The sequence below is a fragment of the Scyliorhinus torazame genome, chromosome 3 (assembly GCF_047496885.1).
Source record: "Scyliorhinus torazame isolate Kashiwa2021f chromosome 3, sScyTor2.1, whole genome shotgun sequence".
NCBI classification, from domain to species: domain Eukaryota; kingdom Metazoa; phylum Chordata; class Chondrichthyes; order Carcharhiniformes; family Scyliorhinidae; genus Scyliorhinus; species Scyliorhinus torazame.
This window is the reverse complement of record NC_092709.1, coordinates 348,644,341-348,661,880: the sequence shown is the minus strand read 5'-3', so window position 1 is coordinate 348,661,880 and position 17,540 is coordinate 348,644,341. Positions and strand designations below refer to the sequence as shown.

General features: G+C 52.2%; 1 protein-coding gene across 2 annotated transcripts in view; it reads right to left on the bottom strand.

Moving 5' to 3' along the window:
• The window catches only part of sfxn5b (sideroflexin 5b), a 444,371-nt gene that overhangs the window by 274,902 nt on the left and 151,929 nt on the right, over positions 1 to 17,540 (bottom strand). For both annotated transcript variants that reach the window (XM_072497745.1, XM_072497746.1), the window contains exon 9: positions 16,658 to 16,723. In XM_072497745.1, the coding sequence (XP_072353846.1) occupies positions 16,658 to 16,723 (66 nt within the window). The remainder of the gene's footprint in view (positions 1 to 16,657; positions 16,724 to 17,540) is intronic.

Below are 17,540 nucleotides of genomic sequence, written 5' to 3'. Positions count from 1 at the left end.
GTCAAAGGCCTTACTGAAGTCCATATAGACAACATCTACTGCCCTACCTGCATCAATCATCTTAGTGACCTCCTCGAAAAACTCTATCAAGTTAGTGAGACACGACCTCCCCTTCACAAAACCGTGCTGCCTCTCACTAATACGTCCATTTGCTTCCAAATGGGAGTAGATCCTGTCTCGAAGAATTCTCTCCAGTAATTTCCCTACCACTGAAGTAAGGCTCACCGGCCTGTAGTTCCCGGGATTATCCTTGCTACCCTTCTTAAACAGAGGAACAACATTGGCTATTCTCCAGTCCTCCGGGACATCCCCTGAAGACAGCGAGGATCCAAAGATTTCTGTCAAGGCCTCAGCAATTTCCTCTCCAGCCTCCTTCAGTATTCTGGGGTAGATCCCATCAGGCCCTGGGGACTTATCTACCTTAATATTTTTTAAGACACCCAACACCTCGTCTTTTTGGATCACAATGTGACCCAGGCTATCTACACCCCCTTCTCCAGACTCAACATCTGCCAATTCCTTCTCTTTGGTGAATACTGATACAAAGTATTCATTTAGTACCTCGCCCATTTCCTCTGGCTCCACACATAGATTCCCTTGCCTATCCTTCAGTGGGCCAACCCTTTCCCTGGCTACCCTCTTGCTTTTTATGTACGTGTAAAAAGCCTTGGGATTTTCCTTAACCCTATTTGCCAATGACTTTTCATGACCCCTTCTAGCCCTCCTGACTCCTTGCTTAAGTTCCTTCCTACTTTCCTTATATGCCACACAGGCTTCGTCTGTTCCCAGCCTTTTAGCCCTGACAAATGCCTCCTTTTTCTTTTTGACGAGGCCTACAATATCACTCGTCATCCAAGGTTCCCGAAAATTGCCGTATTTATCTTTCTTCCTCACAGGAACATGCCTGTCCTGTATTCCTTTCAACTGACACTTGAAAGCCTCCCACATGTCAGATGTTGATTTGCCCTCAAACATCCGCCCCCAATCTATGTTCTTCAGTTCCCGCCTAATATTGTTATAATTAGCCTTCCCCCAATTTAGCACATTCATCCTCGGACGACTCTTATCCTTGTCCACCAGTACTTTAAAACTTACTGAATTGTGGTCACTGTTACCGAAATGCTCCCCTACTGAAACATCTACCACCTGGCCGGGCTCATTCCCCAATACCAGGTCCAGTACCGCCCCTTCCCTAGTTGGACTGTTTACATATTGTTTTAAGAAGCCCTCCTGGATGCTCCTTACAAACTCCGCCCCGTCTAAGCCCCTGGCACTAAGTGAGTCCCAGTCAATATTGGGGAAGTTGAAGTCTGCCATCACCACAACCCTGTTGTTTTTACTCTTTTCCAAAATCTGTCTACCTATCTGCTCCTCTATCTCCCGCTGGCTGTTGGGAGGCCTGTAGTATACCCCCAACATTGTGACTGCACCCTTCTTATTCCTGATCTCTACCCATATAGCCTCACTGCCCTCTGAGGTGTCCTCTCGCAGTATAGCTGTGATATTCTCCCGAACAAGTAGCGCAACTCCGCCTCCCTTTTACATCCCCCTCTATCCCGCCTGAAACATCTAAATCCTGGAACGTTTAGCTGCCAATCCTGCCCTTCCCTCAACCAGGTCTCTGTAATGGCAACAACATCATAGTTCCAAGTACTAATCCAAGCTCTAAGTTCATCTGCCTTACCCGTAATGCTCCTTGCATTAAAACATATGCACTTCAGGCCACCAGACCCGCTGTGTTCAGCAACTTCTCCCCGTCTGCTCTGCCTCAGAGCCACACTGTCCCTATTCCCTAGTTCTCCCTCAATGCTCTCGCCTTCTGACCTATTGCTCCCGTGCCCACCCCCCTGCCATACTAGTTTAAACCCTCCCGTGTGACACTAGCAAACCTCACGGCCAGGATATTTATGCCTCTCCGGTTTAGATGCAACCCGTCCATCTTATACAGGTCACACCTGCCCCGGAAGAGCTCCCAGTGGTCCAGATAACGGAAACCCTCCCTCCTACACCAGCTGTTTAGCCACGTGTTTGTCTGCTCTATCTTCCTATTTCTAGCCTCACTGGCACGTGGCACAGGGAGTAATCCCGAGATTACAACCCTCGAGGTCCTGTCTTTTAACTTTCTGCCTAGCTCCCTGAACTCCTGCTGCAGGACCTCATGCCCCTTCCTGCCTATGTCGTTAGTACCAATATGTACAACGACCTCTGCCTGTTTGCCCTCCCCCTTCAGGATTCCCTCTACCCGTTCGGAGACATCCTGGACCCTGGCACCAGGGAGGCAACATACCATCCTGGAGTCTCTTTCACGTCCACAGAAGCGCCTATCTGTGCCCCTGACTATAGAGTCCCCTATTACTATTACTCTTCTGCGCTTTGACCCTCCCTTCTGAACATCAGAGCCAGCCGTGGTGCCACTGCTCTGGCTGCTGCTGTTTTCCCCTGATAGGCTATCCCCCCCGACAGTATCCAAAGGGGTATATCTGTTCGAGAGGGGGACAACCACAGGGGATTCCTGCACTGACTGCCTGCCCTTTCTGGTGGTCACCCATTTCTCTGCCTGCACCTTGGGTGTGACCACATTTACATAACTGCGATCTATGACGCTTTCCGCCACCTGCATGCTCCTAAGTGCATCCAATTGCTGCTCCAACCGAACCATGCGGTCTGTGAGGAGCTGCAGTTGGGTGCACTTTCTGCAGATGAAGCCATCCGGGACGCTGGAAGCCTCCCGGACCTGCCACATCTCACAGTCAGAGCACAGCACCCCTCTAACTGACATTGCGTCAATTAATTAAAATTAAAATTTGCCTTTTTTTTTTATAAATACTTTTTTTTTTAAATTGCAAAGTTACTGTCAACTATCTGTTTCCTAGCACTAGATTTCTAATAGAAATGCGATAGCTAACTATAATACTCTCCGATCTCTGGCTTAGATATCCTCTAAATTATAATTAAGTTATGATGTTTAATTAGTTCCCAAATACACAAATTTTTTTTAAAATTTAGGTTAGAATCCCAACCAGCCACTCTGGCCACAGCTTTTCTGTGATGTCACTTCAGTTTCCCCCCGACACACACAATTTGAAAAAAGGTCTAAAAGTAAAAATAAGTAAAAATCACTTACTTATCTTCTTACCTTCTGAGTGTCTGAGATGTTCTCAGGTTCTCTCGCTGACAGAGACTGCTCCTCCACCTCCGAACCTTGACCTGCACAATGCTAATAATATAATAATAATATAATATGGCACTTACCTTACACCAATGGGTCTTATTATTAGATTAGAGGAGGAGGGCGGGTGGGAGACACTACACGTGTAGTGTCTCGGGTTTCCTCTCCACCAGAATTTATTGGTTGGGGGGGGCGGGGGGACTTGCCAGAGGTCGAACTTCCCATACTCATTCGGGAATTTGGATTGCTTCAGGCGTATTTCTGTCTCTTGCCATATGAGGATCCACGCACAACTTGCTCACCACAGGATTGGATGAACAAGTATTTGGTAATCTATAACCCGGATAATTTTGTTGCAATACCCAAGACTCCTCATCAGAAATCCAAGAAACCTGTCTGTTTTGGATGTCATCTGCAGATTGCGGAATCTGCATTTAAGATTGTTTTTCAGATGAATTCCCAATTGTGTAGATACTTGTTGGAGAATTTGATTACAGAACTTTAAACTATCTGTTGGTAGGTCCTTTTGATTAGTGATGCCCATGGCATTTTTTGGCACTGAATGCCATCTTCAGTTGATCCTGCTATTTTTGCAATTCCACAAGACCATTTTGCAGTGAATTGATAAGATGTTGAGTTTTTGTCAAAGCGTCAGCCACACAGTCATCTGCAAATAGTCATACCTTGATTTTTAACTTGTCAGGAAGATAATTTCTGTAGTTAAGAATAAAGATTCTTATACAGCTCCCTGGGCACTCTCTGGAGGACCTCTCTAGCATGACTCCTCATCACACACCAGTCTTCATCATCTCTTGGTAGGTAAGTTCCGGATCCAATTTAATAAAGTCCCGCAGATTCCATAGTAGTGGACAGAGCTTGTCAAGGCTTTTGAGAAATCTAGCATTGGATTGGATTTGTTTATTGTCACGTGTACCGAGGTACAGTGAAAAGTATTTTTCTGCTTGCAGCTCAAATGGATCATTTAGTCCATGAAAAGAAAATGCGTAATAGGACAACACAAGGTACACCATGTAAATACATAGACAATTGGGCAGCACAGTAGCACAATGGTTGGCACTGTTGCTTCACAGCGCCAGGGTCCCAGGTTTCATTCCAGGCTTGGGTCATTGTCTGTGCGGAGTGTGCACGTTCTCCCAGTGTCTGCGTGGGTTTCCTCCGGGTGCTCCGGTTTCCTCCCCCAAGTCCTGAAAGACGTGCTGTTAGGTGAATTGGACATTCTGAATTCTCCCTCTGCGTAACCGAACAGGCGCCGGAGTGTGGTGACTAGGGGCTTTTCACAGTAACTTCATTGCAATGTTAATGTAAGCCTACTTGTGACAATAAAGGTTATTATTATGTAAATACGAGTAGATTAACCTCTTTGAAGACTTGAAGCTAGGTCATCGACAGTCTGTTAAAGCTGTAAAAGCCTGAAAACTAGGCTCATATTGTGAAATCCATGACATAAGAATGAACAGTTATATTCAAGCAATTTGCAAATGATGTGGTTGAGAGATACCTGTCTGTATCTGTCTGTATGGCTGATTCAATCCCCTTTTTTGAAAATGCCACAGATGTTAGCTTGTCTCCACTAGTCTGGTCACTAGCCAGAGTTGATTGACTCTTGAAATCTGAGACTGGTCAATATTGGAGCCAGTTCTTCAGCGGCTAACTTTAAAATCCAGGGAGTTACAGGGTGAATTCTAAATGAAGGGTTTTTGGTGTTCATGATGGATTGGATAGGATTTGTTTATTGTCACATGTACCGAGGTACAGTGAAAAGTATTGTTCTGCGTGCAGGTCAGACAGATCATTCTGTACATGGGAAGAAAATGCATAACAGGATAAACATAAAATACACAATGTAAATACACAGACACAGGCATCGGATGAATCGTACTACTCAGTAGAGAAGATGTGTGGAGAGATCAGTTCAGTCCATAAGAGGGTCGTTTAGGAGTCTGGTAACAGCGGGGAAGAAGCTGATTTTGAACCTGTTTGTCCGCGTTCTCAGACTTTTGTATCTCCTGCCCGATGGAAGAAGTTGGAAGAGTGAGTAAGCCGGGTGGGAGGAGTCTTTGGTTATGCTGCCCAGCGAATAAGACCCCGAGAGTAAGGAGAGGGTTCCTGGAACGCAGTAGGGACCGAGGAGGGTTGGTGCTGCCAAACCTGGGGAGCTACTACTGGGCAGCAAATGTGGCGATGATCCGCAAGTGGGTTATGGAGGGAGAGGGGGCGGCATGGAAGAGGATGGAGATGGCGTCCTGTAAAGAAACGAGCCTGGGGGCGTTGGTGACGGCACCGCTGCCGCTCTCGCCGACAAAGTATACCACGAGCCCGGTGCAATGGGAGCATCGGTGTGGTCCCCGATCAGGGGTAACCACCGGTTTGTCCCGGGGAAGATGGACGGGGGGTTCCAGAGCTGGCATCGGGCGGGGATTGGAAGAATGGGGGACCTGTTCATCGACGGGACGTTTGCAAGCCTAGGGGCACTGGAGGAGAAGTTTGAGTTACCCCTGGGAAATGCCTTTAGATATATGCAGGTGAGGGCTTTTGTGAGGCGACAGGTGAGGGAATTCCCGTTGCTCCCGGCACAAGAAGTTCGAGATAGGGTGATCTCGGGTGCATGGGTCGGGGAGGGCAAGGTGTCGGAAATACACCAGGAGTTGAAAGAGGGGGAAGCGCTGGTAGAAGAGTTGAAGGGTAAATGGGAGGAGGAGCTGGGGGAGGAGATCGAGGAAGGTCTGTGGGCTGATGCCCTAGGTAGGGTTAATTCCTCCTCCTCGTGTGCCAGGCTCAGCCTGATACAATTTAAGGTGGTCCACAGAGCGCACTTGACGGGGGCGAGGTTGAGTAGGTTCTTTGGGGTAGAGGACAGATGTGGAAGGTGCTCAGGGAGCCCGGCGAACCATGTCCATATGTTTTGGTCATGCCCGGCACTGGAGGGGTTCTGGAGAGGAGTGGCGGGAGCAATATCTCAGGTGGTGAAAGTCCGGGTCAAGCCAAGCTGGGGGCTAGCAATATTTGGAGTAGTGGACGAACCGGGAGTGCAGGAGGCGAAAGAGGCCGGCATTCTGGCCTTTGCGTCCCGAGTAGCCCGGCGAAGGATCTTGCTAATGTGGAAGGAGGCGAAGCCCCCCAGCCTGGAGGCCTGGATAAATGATATGGCTGGGTTCATAAAGTTGGAGAGGATTAAGTTCGCCTTGAGAGGGTCTGTGCAGGGGTTCTACAGGCGGTGGCAACCGTTCCTAGACTATCTCGCGGAGCGTTAGAGGAAGGTCGGTCAGCAGCAGCAGCAACCTTGGGGGAGGGGGGGGGGGGAAGGGGGGACTGCCTGGGAGGGTGGATGAGCAAGAGATAACATGAAGGGTTGGGGAAACTGGCACGTACGGGTGAGGGCCAGTGTACAAAGCTGTGTAAATATATCATTTTGCCATGTATATATCTTGCTCTGCGCGATTTCTCGTTTTTTTTGTTATGGGGGGGGGGGGGGGTGTTATTGTTTGTAAGGGAGAAAAATTGTGTTAAAAAACTTTAATAAATATATATATTTTTAAAAGATTATGCTGCCCGCTTTCCCAACGCAGCAGGAGGTGTAGATGGAGTCAATGGATGGTAGGCGGGTTCACGTGATGGACTGGGCTGTGTTCACGACTCTCTGTAGTTTCTTATGGTCTTGGGCCGACCATCCCTGGTCTAATGTACTGGCCCAGGACCTCCCTGATGCTCTGTGGCATAGCCCGTGATGTCATTTTGATGGGTTTGGAAAGCAGCCAATTGGTGTCTCTGAAATTCTGTTCCTGATTGGCATTGGTGGAGCTTTTCAGAAAATTCTGGAACAGAAGGCAGTCTCCATGTTGACTCAGTTCTGTGGAATCCTGGGAAGCAGCACACAACAGGTCTTAGTTCTCGCTGTCCCCTCTCTGGCTAGCGATTTAAAATGATTCTAGCCAGCCTGAGGGAAGTTCCACTGGAAGCTAAAGCAGATCTCTCTCAGCTGGGGACTTGTAACAAAAATACTTCCATCTTCCTGTGGGCAAATAGTCCTTTCTGTTCTGCTTCAGCAACTGGGAGACCAGATCTCTGAATTCTCTCTCCTCTGCTGGATTCCTCCTGAGGGTTCAGAATAAGGAGGGGCTGTATAAAAGCCCACGTTAAAACCCTCATGCTGAGGCCTGTAGTTTTAACCCAGTGAGGCTGATAGTCCATCTGGTGAACGCAAGCTAGAATTGCAGAGACCAAGGGGAACCATCAGTGTGAGACTGAGGTTAGTCAAGTGGAAATGACTCCTCAGAGAGAGTCCTCTATAGCCGGTTCTAATTGAACCCAAACATTAGAAGATCCAAACCAACTGATGATTGCAACATGTCACGTCCGTGGAAGACCCCTGGCTACAAAGACCGCTACCTCAGCAGCAAAGAACCATCTCACGCCCTTTAATCCCTGTTATTTTCCATCCTTCCCTACGCCCACTGTGTGTTTGTCTTGTGTGTGTCTAACGGGTTAGTTAGATTAACAGATCATTGTTCCTTTCTTACCATTATATTTCATCTTTTTCCTTGTAATAAATAACGTTTTTTAATGTTTTACTTACAAATCTGGTGCCTGCAACTTATTGGAGCAGTCAAGTGTCAAGGACCTCCAGAAAATACACAAATTATTGATTAGGTCACTTATTTTGGGACTCTGGAGGTCTGTGGGGCTGTAATTGACTGCACACTCACCCAGGGTGTCGTAGCATAAATTGGGGGCTTGTCTGGGATTAGAAACATTGGAAGGTGAATCTGGGGTAAACTGTAAATTACAAAGAGACACCAGGGGCAGGATTCTCCGATATAGATGCGATGTCCGCCGACTGGCGCCCAAAACGGCGCAAATCCCACCTGCATCGCCCCGCCCCAAACATCGCTAAGTCTCCGGCCCGGAATGAGCTAGCAGCGACGTGACGCTATCCGCGCTGGCTCACGTGGTTCACGCCGTGCGGAGTGACGGCTCATTAGACGCGCTGCTCCCCCCACCCGACCAGAAGACCCAACCGGATGGCCGCCCGCCGCTCAGCCCCGAGGTTCCAGTCCCACGACACTGAGGCGCTCCTGGACGCAGTGGAGCAGAGGAGGGAGGCCCTGTATCCCAGACACGGCCGCAGAGTCGCCCCACGCCACAGCCGGCATCTGTGGAGGGAGGTGGCAGAGGCCGTCAGCGCTGTGGCCCTGACACCACCAACAGGCACCCAGTGCCACAAGGTGAACAACCTCGTCAGGGCAGCCAGGGTGAGCCCCACCCCCCCGCCCGATATCCATACCCCCCATATCCCCCTCTCCATATCCCCCCTCCCCCATATTCCCCCCTCCCCCATATTCCCCCCTCCCCCATATTCCCCCCTTCCCCATATTCCCCCCTTCCCCATATTCCCCCCTCCCCCATATTCCCCCCTCCCCCATATTCCCCCCTTCCCCATATTCCCCCCTTCCCCATATCCCCCTCCCCCATATCCCCCCTCCCCCATATCCCCCCTCCCCCATATCCCCCCTCCCCCATATCCCCAAGTGAATCCAGCCCTAACCTTAACCTCTGCAATACACGCGCAACCGATGGCGTGCATTCATATACCTGCCTAACACTGTTGCCTTTTACCTCTGCCACCCCCCCCCCCCCCCAACAGGAGAAGCGCGCACACAACACCAGGGAGCATGTGAGGACTGGAGGAGGCCCAGCTGATGAGAGGCCACTGACCGAACATGAGGAAAGGGCCCTGGAACTGGCTGGCGGACCTGAGGACCGGGAGGTTGCTGATGCAGAGGTCGTGGGCCCACCAGCAAGTGAGCCACCAACAGCCCGTCCCCATATCCCCCCTCCCCCATATCCCCCCTCCCCCATATCACCTGATCACTGCCTGATGTCTAACCATGCATGCTTCATTGTGTATCGCAGGACCAAACGTCGAGGCACCCATCCCCGCAGATGCAGACCGCCCTCATGATGCCCCTCGGAGACCACGGGAGACGGAGAGACCCGGACCCGCTGGCATGCGACGCCCGCACGATGCCCCTCGGAGACCACGGGAGACGGAGAGACCCGGACCCTCTGGCATGCGACGCCCGCACGATGCCGCTCAGAGACCACGGGAGACGGAGAGACCTGGAGCAACAGGGAGATGGCGCCCCCGTCTCATGCGGGTGCGGCGACGCAGGCGTGTGCCACCGAGCGACGAGAGGGGCAGCCACAGGCCCCCGTCACAGCCGAGCCACGAAACCACAACCCAGGACACCCCTACCCAGGACACCCCGACCCAGGAAACTGAAATACAGGACAGTGACACAGATTGGATGGGTGGAGACGAACTGCCACCCCAAAGTTCCATGGACTCAGAGTCGGACGATGCGCACGACACAACGCCACTGCTGTCTCCAACACCCTCCACCATCGCAGAGACGCTCACCTCGGTTGGGCACTTTAGTGATGAGGCGTCTGGTATGCACAACACAGCTGTCCCGGTACAGCAGGTGGAGGTAGGAACAGCAGAGGGGCCGGGCGGTCGGAGGGCAGCCCAGCCCAAGCGAACATCTGCCGCCCAGATGGATCCTGGGTTCCTGGAGTTACCACACCCACCCATAAGTCCGATGCAACCACCGAACCTGGGACGAGCGAAGAGGGTGACGGCCAGCTTGCGGCGGCTGCAGTCGCAGGTGGAGGAGTCCACCCGTGTCCAGGAGCTGGCAGTGGTGCCGGTCATGCATGCCACCAAGGCCGGCACCGCGACCGCACGGGTGGCGTCCGCGGTGGAGGCAATGGGTGCGACGGTGTCAGACATGGGGAACGGTTTGCGAGGCCTGGGGCTTTCCGTGTAGGCGGCGTCTGTGGCCCAGGGCATGGCTGCCCTCTCACAGGAGGCCATGAGCCAGCGCCAGCGGCAGATGGCAGAGGGGCTCAACTCCGTGGCACAGTCTCTGAAGGCCATGGCCCAGTCTCAGCAGTCCATAGCCCAGTCTCAGGAGGCCATGGCCCAGTCTCAACAGTCCATAGCCCAGTCTCTGCAGGCCATGGCCCAGTCTCTGCAGGCCATGGCCCAATCTCTGCAGGCCATGGCCCAGTCTCAGCAGGCCATCGCTGAGGGCATCGGCGCCAGTGGCCATGTGCGAGCCGGCGTCGCACTGTCGCAGACAGGGTTCGACAACCCCCTGAGCTCCATGGCTGCAAAACTTCAGACCCCTGTCGATACCAGCACGGGCCTCCAGGACTGGCAGCGCCACATGTCGGGGGGGCGTCGGATGGCCATTCCGTTCGCATCCCCCACCCATGTAGAGGCCTGGGGGCCATCGGGAACCCCGAGGGAGGAGGAGGTGCTGGGGCCCGTTCAGGGTCCCATTGTAGGGGAGGTCCCGGAACACCTCAACACCTCGGGCTCCCCCCCTGCCGTCCCAGGTGCATCGGGTGGGCAACGGGCAGGACAGGCTGTCAGCTCGCCATCCCAATCGCCCGGGCCGCAGCCTGGCCCATCTAGGCCAGGACGCCCCAGGAAACGGCCGCCAAAGGGATCCCATGTCAGAGGGCAGGAATCGCAGGAGTCCACCTCCAGTTCTGCTGTACCGTCTGGGGAACCACCTAGGCGTCGTCAAAGGGCCCGTAAGGCCAAACAATTAGACACTGAGTAAGTTGGCACGGGTGCAGGGCACAGATGAGTTTTAGGGGCAAGGGCACGTGCATGAACTCCGTTCGTTATTAAAGTCAATGTTACACCTACAGAAGCTGCCTTTGTGCTCTGTCCAAAGCGTGCGGGGGTGTCATGTACGTTGAGCGCAAGTGTGTGTGTGAGGGGTGGTCTTACCTCAGCCCCAGGTGAGTCTGCCCCCTTCCCCCTGGGCCGCCATCAACATCCCCCGGGCAGAGGATGGGACCGTGCGCTGCAGTATCACAGCCGCATGCAGGGATGGTCCGGGTGGATGGTGGTACTGTGGCCATGGGTCAGACATCGTCCAACGATGTGGAGCCAGGAGCTCATCGCAGGGCGGGTTGTCATCATCCTCCAGGGCCTGCAATAGACACGCGTCCACCGGCAACTGTGCGAGCCCGGCCGTTGTGCCGCAGGTGGATCGGCAATGGGGGGCTGGTGTTCATGCGGGTGGGGTGGGTGGGGTTGGGGAGGGGGGTGAGGGTGCTGGGTGGGTGGATGGGTGGGGGGTGTGGGTGGTCGGGTGTTGCCATGGTGTGCGGTCTGTGGCCATACTACCCGATTCCCACGCCCATCTAGTCAGTGAAGCGGGCGTCTATCAGCCTGTCCAGTGCCCGCTGGCCCAGCCGGTAACGGTGGACAGCCACCCGCCCATGTCTAGCCCATCTGCCCTGACCATTGCCCCCATCCCCCTCATCTGGGGAGGACTGCGCCTCTTCCTGCTGCTCCTCCACTCCACCCTCCTCTGCCTGCGGCACATCGCCCCTCTGCTGGGCTATATTGTGCAGGACGCAGCACACCACAATGATGCGGCCGACCCTATCTGACCGATACTGGAGGGCGCCCCCAGAGAGGTCCAGGCACCTGAAACGCATCTTCAGCACGCCAAAGCACCTCTCTAGCACTCCCCTTGTCGCTACATGGGCATGATTGTAGCGGTTCTCCACCTCATTGCGTGGCCTCCATATAGGCGTCATCAGCCACGATCGCAATGGGTAGCCCCTGTCGCTCAGCAACCAGCCCCTCAGCCGGGGATGGCGTCCCTCGTCCATGCCAGGGATGTATGACCGGGACAACACGTATGAGTCGTGTACACTGCCTGGGTGACGGGCGCAGACGTGCAGGATCATCATGTATGCAGACCACCTGTATGTTCATCGAATAGGTCCCCTTCCTATTGGTGAACACGGCCCTGTTATCTGCAGGTGGCCGCACGGCGACGTGCATCCCATCAATCGCGCCTTGGACCATGGGGAAGCCGGCCACGGCAGAGATGCCCACGGCCCGGGCATCTTGGCTGGCCCGGTCCACAGGGAAGCGGATGTAGCGGTGCGCAATGGCATATAGGGCGTCTGTCACTGCCCGGATGCACCGGTGTCTGCGATATGCTGGATAGGTCCCCACTCGGTGCCTGGAATGACCCCGTTGCATAAAAATTCAGGGCCACCGTAACCTTGACGAACACGGGGAGAGGGTGTCCCCCTGCCAGTGCCACGCGGTGACAGGTGTGCCAGCAGGTGGCAGATGTGTGCCACGGTTTCCCGGCTCATCCGGAGTCTCCTCCTGCATTCCCGGTCCGTGAGGTCCTGGTATGAATGCCGGGGCCGGTACACACGGGGCGCCCTCGGGTGCCTCCGTTGCCGTGGGGCCGCGGCGTCCTCCTCCCCCTCCTCGTCCTGTCGGACGGGTGTCCCTCCAGCCTGGGCGGCTGCCGTCTGCCCCTCTGCGGCAGTCTACGCCGCCTCTCTGGCACGCTCCTCCTCCTCCTCCTCATCCAGGGCAACATGGACATTAGCGGCTGCCGTCACGGCGGCCAACATCGCTGGCTGGCCGGAAAACATGACGGCCTGTGGCTAGGGGTGGGGGGGGAGGGTGGGGGGGGGGGGGGGGGAGGAGAGAACGACGACATGTCATCATTGCCCATACCCCCTCCTCCCCCCAGCCAGGTGGCATGGACCACATGGGTCCGACTGTTGGAGGCTGGCACCTGGCCATGTGGACCAACTCACTAGCCCTCGCAACCCCCCTCCCCGGCACGGACCCCCCCCCTCCCCGGCACGCACCTCCCCGTCCCCCTCCCCGGCACGCACCTCCCCGTCCCCCTCCCCGGCACGGACCCCCCCCCCTCCCACAGACCCCCGTCCCCGGCCCCCTCCCTGGCACTCATCCTCCCATCCACGGCACTCATCCCCCTCCTGGCACTCCCCCGGAGCCCACCCCACTCTAACCCCCCCTGCCGCACACACAACCCTACACACACCTCTCCCCCACACATACAGACTGCGGCCACGCCATCACCTCTCCAGCGGCCAACCCCCCAGGCCGTCACCCGCCTCCACGCTGGTCGGCGTCAACCTTGAGCACTGGTTGACGCCGATTTAAAGGTGTTTTGATTTACGCCGACGTGACCCGTGGTCCCATCGGCGGGACTTCGGCCCATCCGGCCGGGAGAATATCGGCAGCCCCGAAATCCATTGCCTCGCGCCCACCCGTGCCATTCTCCGAGGCGTGCGCCGCGATTGACGCCCCGCCGACTTTTCTCCCTTCGATCCCGATCCCGGTGGGGGGGTCGGAGAATCTCGCCCCAGGTTTGTAGTAATATAACAGGATGGCCATGGTACCTGCCCAGCATTTTCTCCAGATGGATGACTTAACTCTGGTTCAACTATTGGGGCTTACAAAGACAAACTTGCTGAGGTGGCAGGTGAATTACAAATGATGGGACCAGCTAAAGCTGCTTATTGGTTAATTCACTTGTGTTGGGACTCCGGGATCTGTGGGACTGGAATTGACCACACACTTGCCAAGGGTGTCGTAACACAGACAATTTAGGGGTTAAACAAACTGATGAAAAAAATTATTGATAGCACGGAGTCAGAGGGAACATCCATAACCTGGCCGAGTTACATTGTCCCAGTCAGACATTTTTTTAAATTCAGAGTATCCAATTTTTCCAATTAAGGGACAATTTAGTATGGCCAAATCCACCTACCCTGCACATTTTTTGCGTCATGAGGGTGAGACCCACGCAGACACAGGGAGAATGTGCAAACTCCACATGGACAGTGACCCTGGGCCGGGATCGAACCAGGGACCTCAGCGCCGTGAGGCAGCAGTGCTAACCAATGCACCACTATGCTGCCTACATCCCAGTTAGACTTAAACCCGTTAGTGGGAATACACAGGATGCCTCCCGATTCATCGTTCTTTGAGACACTCCTTGTCTGACCAGTTATTAGCCCATTACACAATCTGAGGGCTTCTTTTCCATCAATGGGAGGTTAGTTGCATAAGACTAGCAGGAGTCTGCTCTTTTGTATAAACACGAGTGGACAATCAAACAGCCAATATAATGATGATGGGTTCAAGCCTGGAAACCCCAGCAGGGAACCTTCGTTTGAGGGGTGGCGAACCTTAGAGAGAGAAAGAGAGAGAGAAAGAAAGGATCCTGTTTTGAACAGATACAAGGAATTGATTGAGAGAGGTCACGAAAGTTGTCACCGAGGCAAGCTTTGGAAAAGGGTTCAGAACAAATTTCCCTAACAGAAAAAAAATTGCTTCATAAATGCAAATATTGCCTTTGCCTCTCTGTGTAAGTGGAATGAGATCTGCATGTTTATTTAAACTGCTGTTTAATGGGAACTGGTGTGTTAAGGTTAGGAAACTACATGTAATCTGTTATTGCTGGGTTTGAATTTTAAACGTTTAAATATTGTTTTGTTTTCTTTTTTTTAATAAAGTTTGTTTATAAAATAACCAAGCCCTATTTCTTAGATTATTACTCCTGGAACAAATCGATCTTTCCGCACCGCCATAAAAACTTAAAAAAGTTACAGCTATGGTCCTGTTCCTCAGCCACTGTTGAGAGATGACCACGTGTCCGTCACACATGATACACACTGTGCATTGATGGTGGAGGAAGGGAATCCTTATGATGGTTGATGGGATGCCGATCAAGCAGGCCTCGTTGTTCTGGATGGCGTCATGGTTCATGCATCCAGGCAAGTGCTCTCTCCATCTGTTATGCCACCTTCATTGATCTATGCACTTATACGCCCAGGTCCCTCTTCTCCTACACACCTTGAAGAATTGTACCCCTTATTTTATATTGTCTCCCCATGTTCTTCCTACCAAATGCATCACCTCACTCTTCTCCAAATTGAACTTCTTCTGCCTTGGGATTCTCAAAGGATAGTGGAGAATTGGAATACCCGAGAATGCTGGGAATACTGGCAGTCAATTGACATTTTCAAGAATTAGATTGATAGATTCTTATTATCTTAGGTTATTGTTATAACCCACAAGTACCCTATTGGGTGGGAACAATGTATAGTTGTGGGGTATATAAAGCCGGCCAGTTAGGCACCGGCAAGGCAGACCCAGTTGGGATCTACCGTTTGATGCTCATAATAGTTACTTTAAATAAATTAAGTTTCTTTGAACTACTTGGTGTGGACTCTTTCATGGCCTTATAAAAGTTATGAAGGTCCATGGATCAAAGAATGCGTAGAGTTGAGGTACAGATCAGCAGTGACCTAACTGAATGGATGAGCAGGTTGAGGAGCTCAGTGGCCTCCAATGACAATGCTCAGAATGGGGGGCACATTAGCACAGTGGTTGCTTCACAGCTCCAGGGTCCCAGGTTCGATTCCCGGCTTGGGTCACTGTCTGTGTGGAGTCTGCACATCCTCCCCGTGTGTGCGTGGGTTTCCTCCGGGTGCTCCGGTTTCCTCCCACAGTCCAAAGACGTGCAGGTTAGGTGGATTGGCCACGCTAAATTGCCTTTAGTGTCCAAAAAGGTTGGATGGGATTACTGGGTTACGGTGAAGGTGTGGACTTAGATAGGGTGCTCTTTCCAAGGGCCGGTACAGACTCGATGGGCTGAATGGCCTCCTTCTGCACTGTAAATTCTATGATTTTATGAGAATGCTTGGATTCTGAACTCAGCTGTACAATTCCAGTCAGATTGTCAGTAAAAGTAAACCCTCATTCCCAACAACATCTGGTTCATCTTCAACGCCAATGTTTTGTGCCTCGATTTTATCAAGTTGACTTTAGTCAGTGTTCCCCTGAAGTTTTCTCCATCATTCCGCCTGTGCTGCAAATACACCATTCCACAGAGTTTTCCTACCCTTGCTATATAAACATAGTTCACAGAAACTCTCCCGCAGTGTGTGCCACCTGGCTGAGCCATGCGCTTTTAAAGATCATTAACTATGTGAATCTGTGTGAACCTGATCAAAATCACCCGACTGATGGGAGAATCGAGCGTTCCATGGTATGATGAGTTTTTATCTGCAGGCAAAGTCACTTCAGTGAGAAGCGTTCGGCCTGTGCAGGTGGGGTAAACAGCACGCAACAACACTTTAACTCAAATCTATGTTTTTGCTAAAGTTGGTGAAAGGAGGGAAAACGCATCCCCGGTTCAGGATTAATATTATAGTACTAAACCGAACCTTCCTGGTTGGAAAGCCTCGTCACAGCGTCACACAGTACAGAAAGGAATCATTCAGCTGATTGTGCCTGTGTTGGTTTTGGTCATAAAACACACTGCATCAAGAAAAATTGTTTAGCCACTTGTTATAAATTCCTGTGGTTACTGACCCTGATCCTTATTTGTTCGATCCCAACAACCCCCCCCCCACCCCCCCCCCCCCCCCCCGCCACCCCCCGTTTTGTTTCAACATCCGTGTTTGCTTCAGTCACACTGTGTGACCTGCAGCCAGATTAAAGTGGTTGGTGTGGAACTGCCGTGCCCCATGTCTGCAAAAGCCTGAACAGGTCACACATGGATGTACAGAGATGGCAAGAGTACTCACTGCTATTGAGACTGCGCTGGTGACTGCTCCAATGTAACCCAAGATGAACTTAGATACTGGCGTTGGCTGTTGAGGATGGGAAGAAGAGAGAGAAAACAATTATTTTAAAGAAAGTGAAAATTCAGCATCTGACTCTAAACTGCAACAACTTATATTATCCAGCACCTTTAACATAATGAAACGTCGCAAAGCGCTGCCCAGGGGCATTATAAAATGAAATACGACAGCCAGCCACATCAGGGTGTATTCGGCCAGTACACCAAATGTTTGGTCAAAGAGATAGTTTTAAAGCAGTGTCTTCAAGGAGGGTAAGAAGGCAGAGAGGAATGTGGGGAGGGAATCCCAGGCATCGGGCCTATGCAGTTGAAGGAATGATTAATATCAAGACGTCCAAGGTGCCAGAATTAGAAGAACACAGATATCTTAAGAGGTGAAAAAAGAGACATGCTATCAAAGCTTTTCATCTTGCACTCATCAGGACAGCTACGCAAGATAAACTAACAGGAAAGGGAATAACAATTGCAGCGTGGCTTACTTACGCATTTTAGAAGCCACATATATTCACACACAAGATCGTGTCTTTTGCAGATTGAAGGGGAGTATGTCCACGCCTTGCGCCTTTTTCAATTAAACAAGAGCTTGGGTGCTACCATTCCCTGGTTTGATCCCCAGGGCAGTACCTTGACCAGAGCCGAGCTGCCTGGCTTGAATTTGGAATAGAAGCTTGGTAGTTAACAGTTCTCTGCTGCATTCTCCATGGGAACATCTCCACCAATCAGAGTCCACTTGCCTACCATTCAGCACACTCTTCTCAAGCAGTATAAATCGTTGTTCACCTTTACTGTTGGTTTATCTTGTGTAGTTATTCTGATGAGTACAAGGC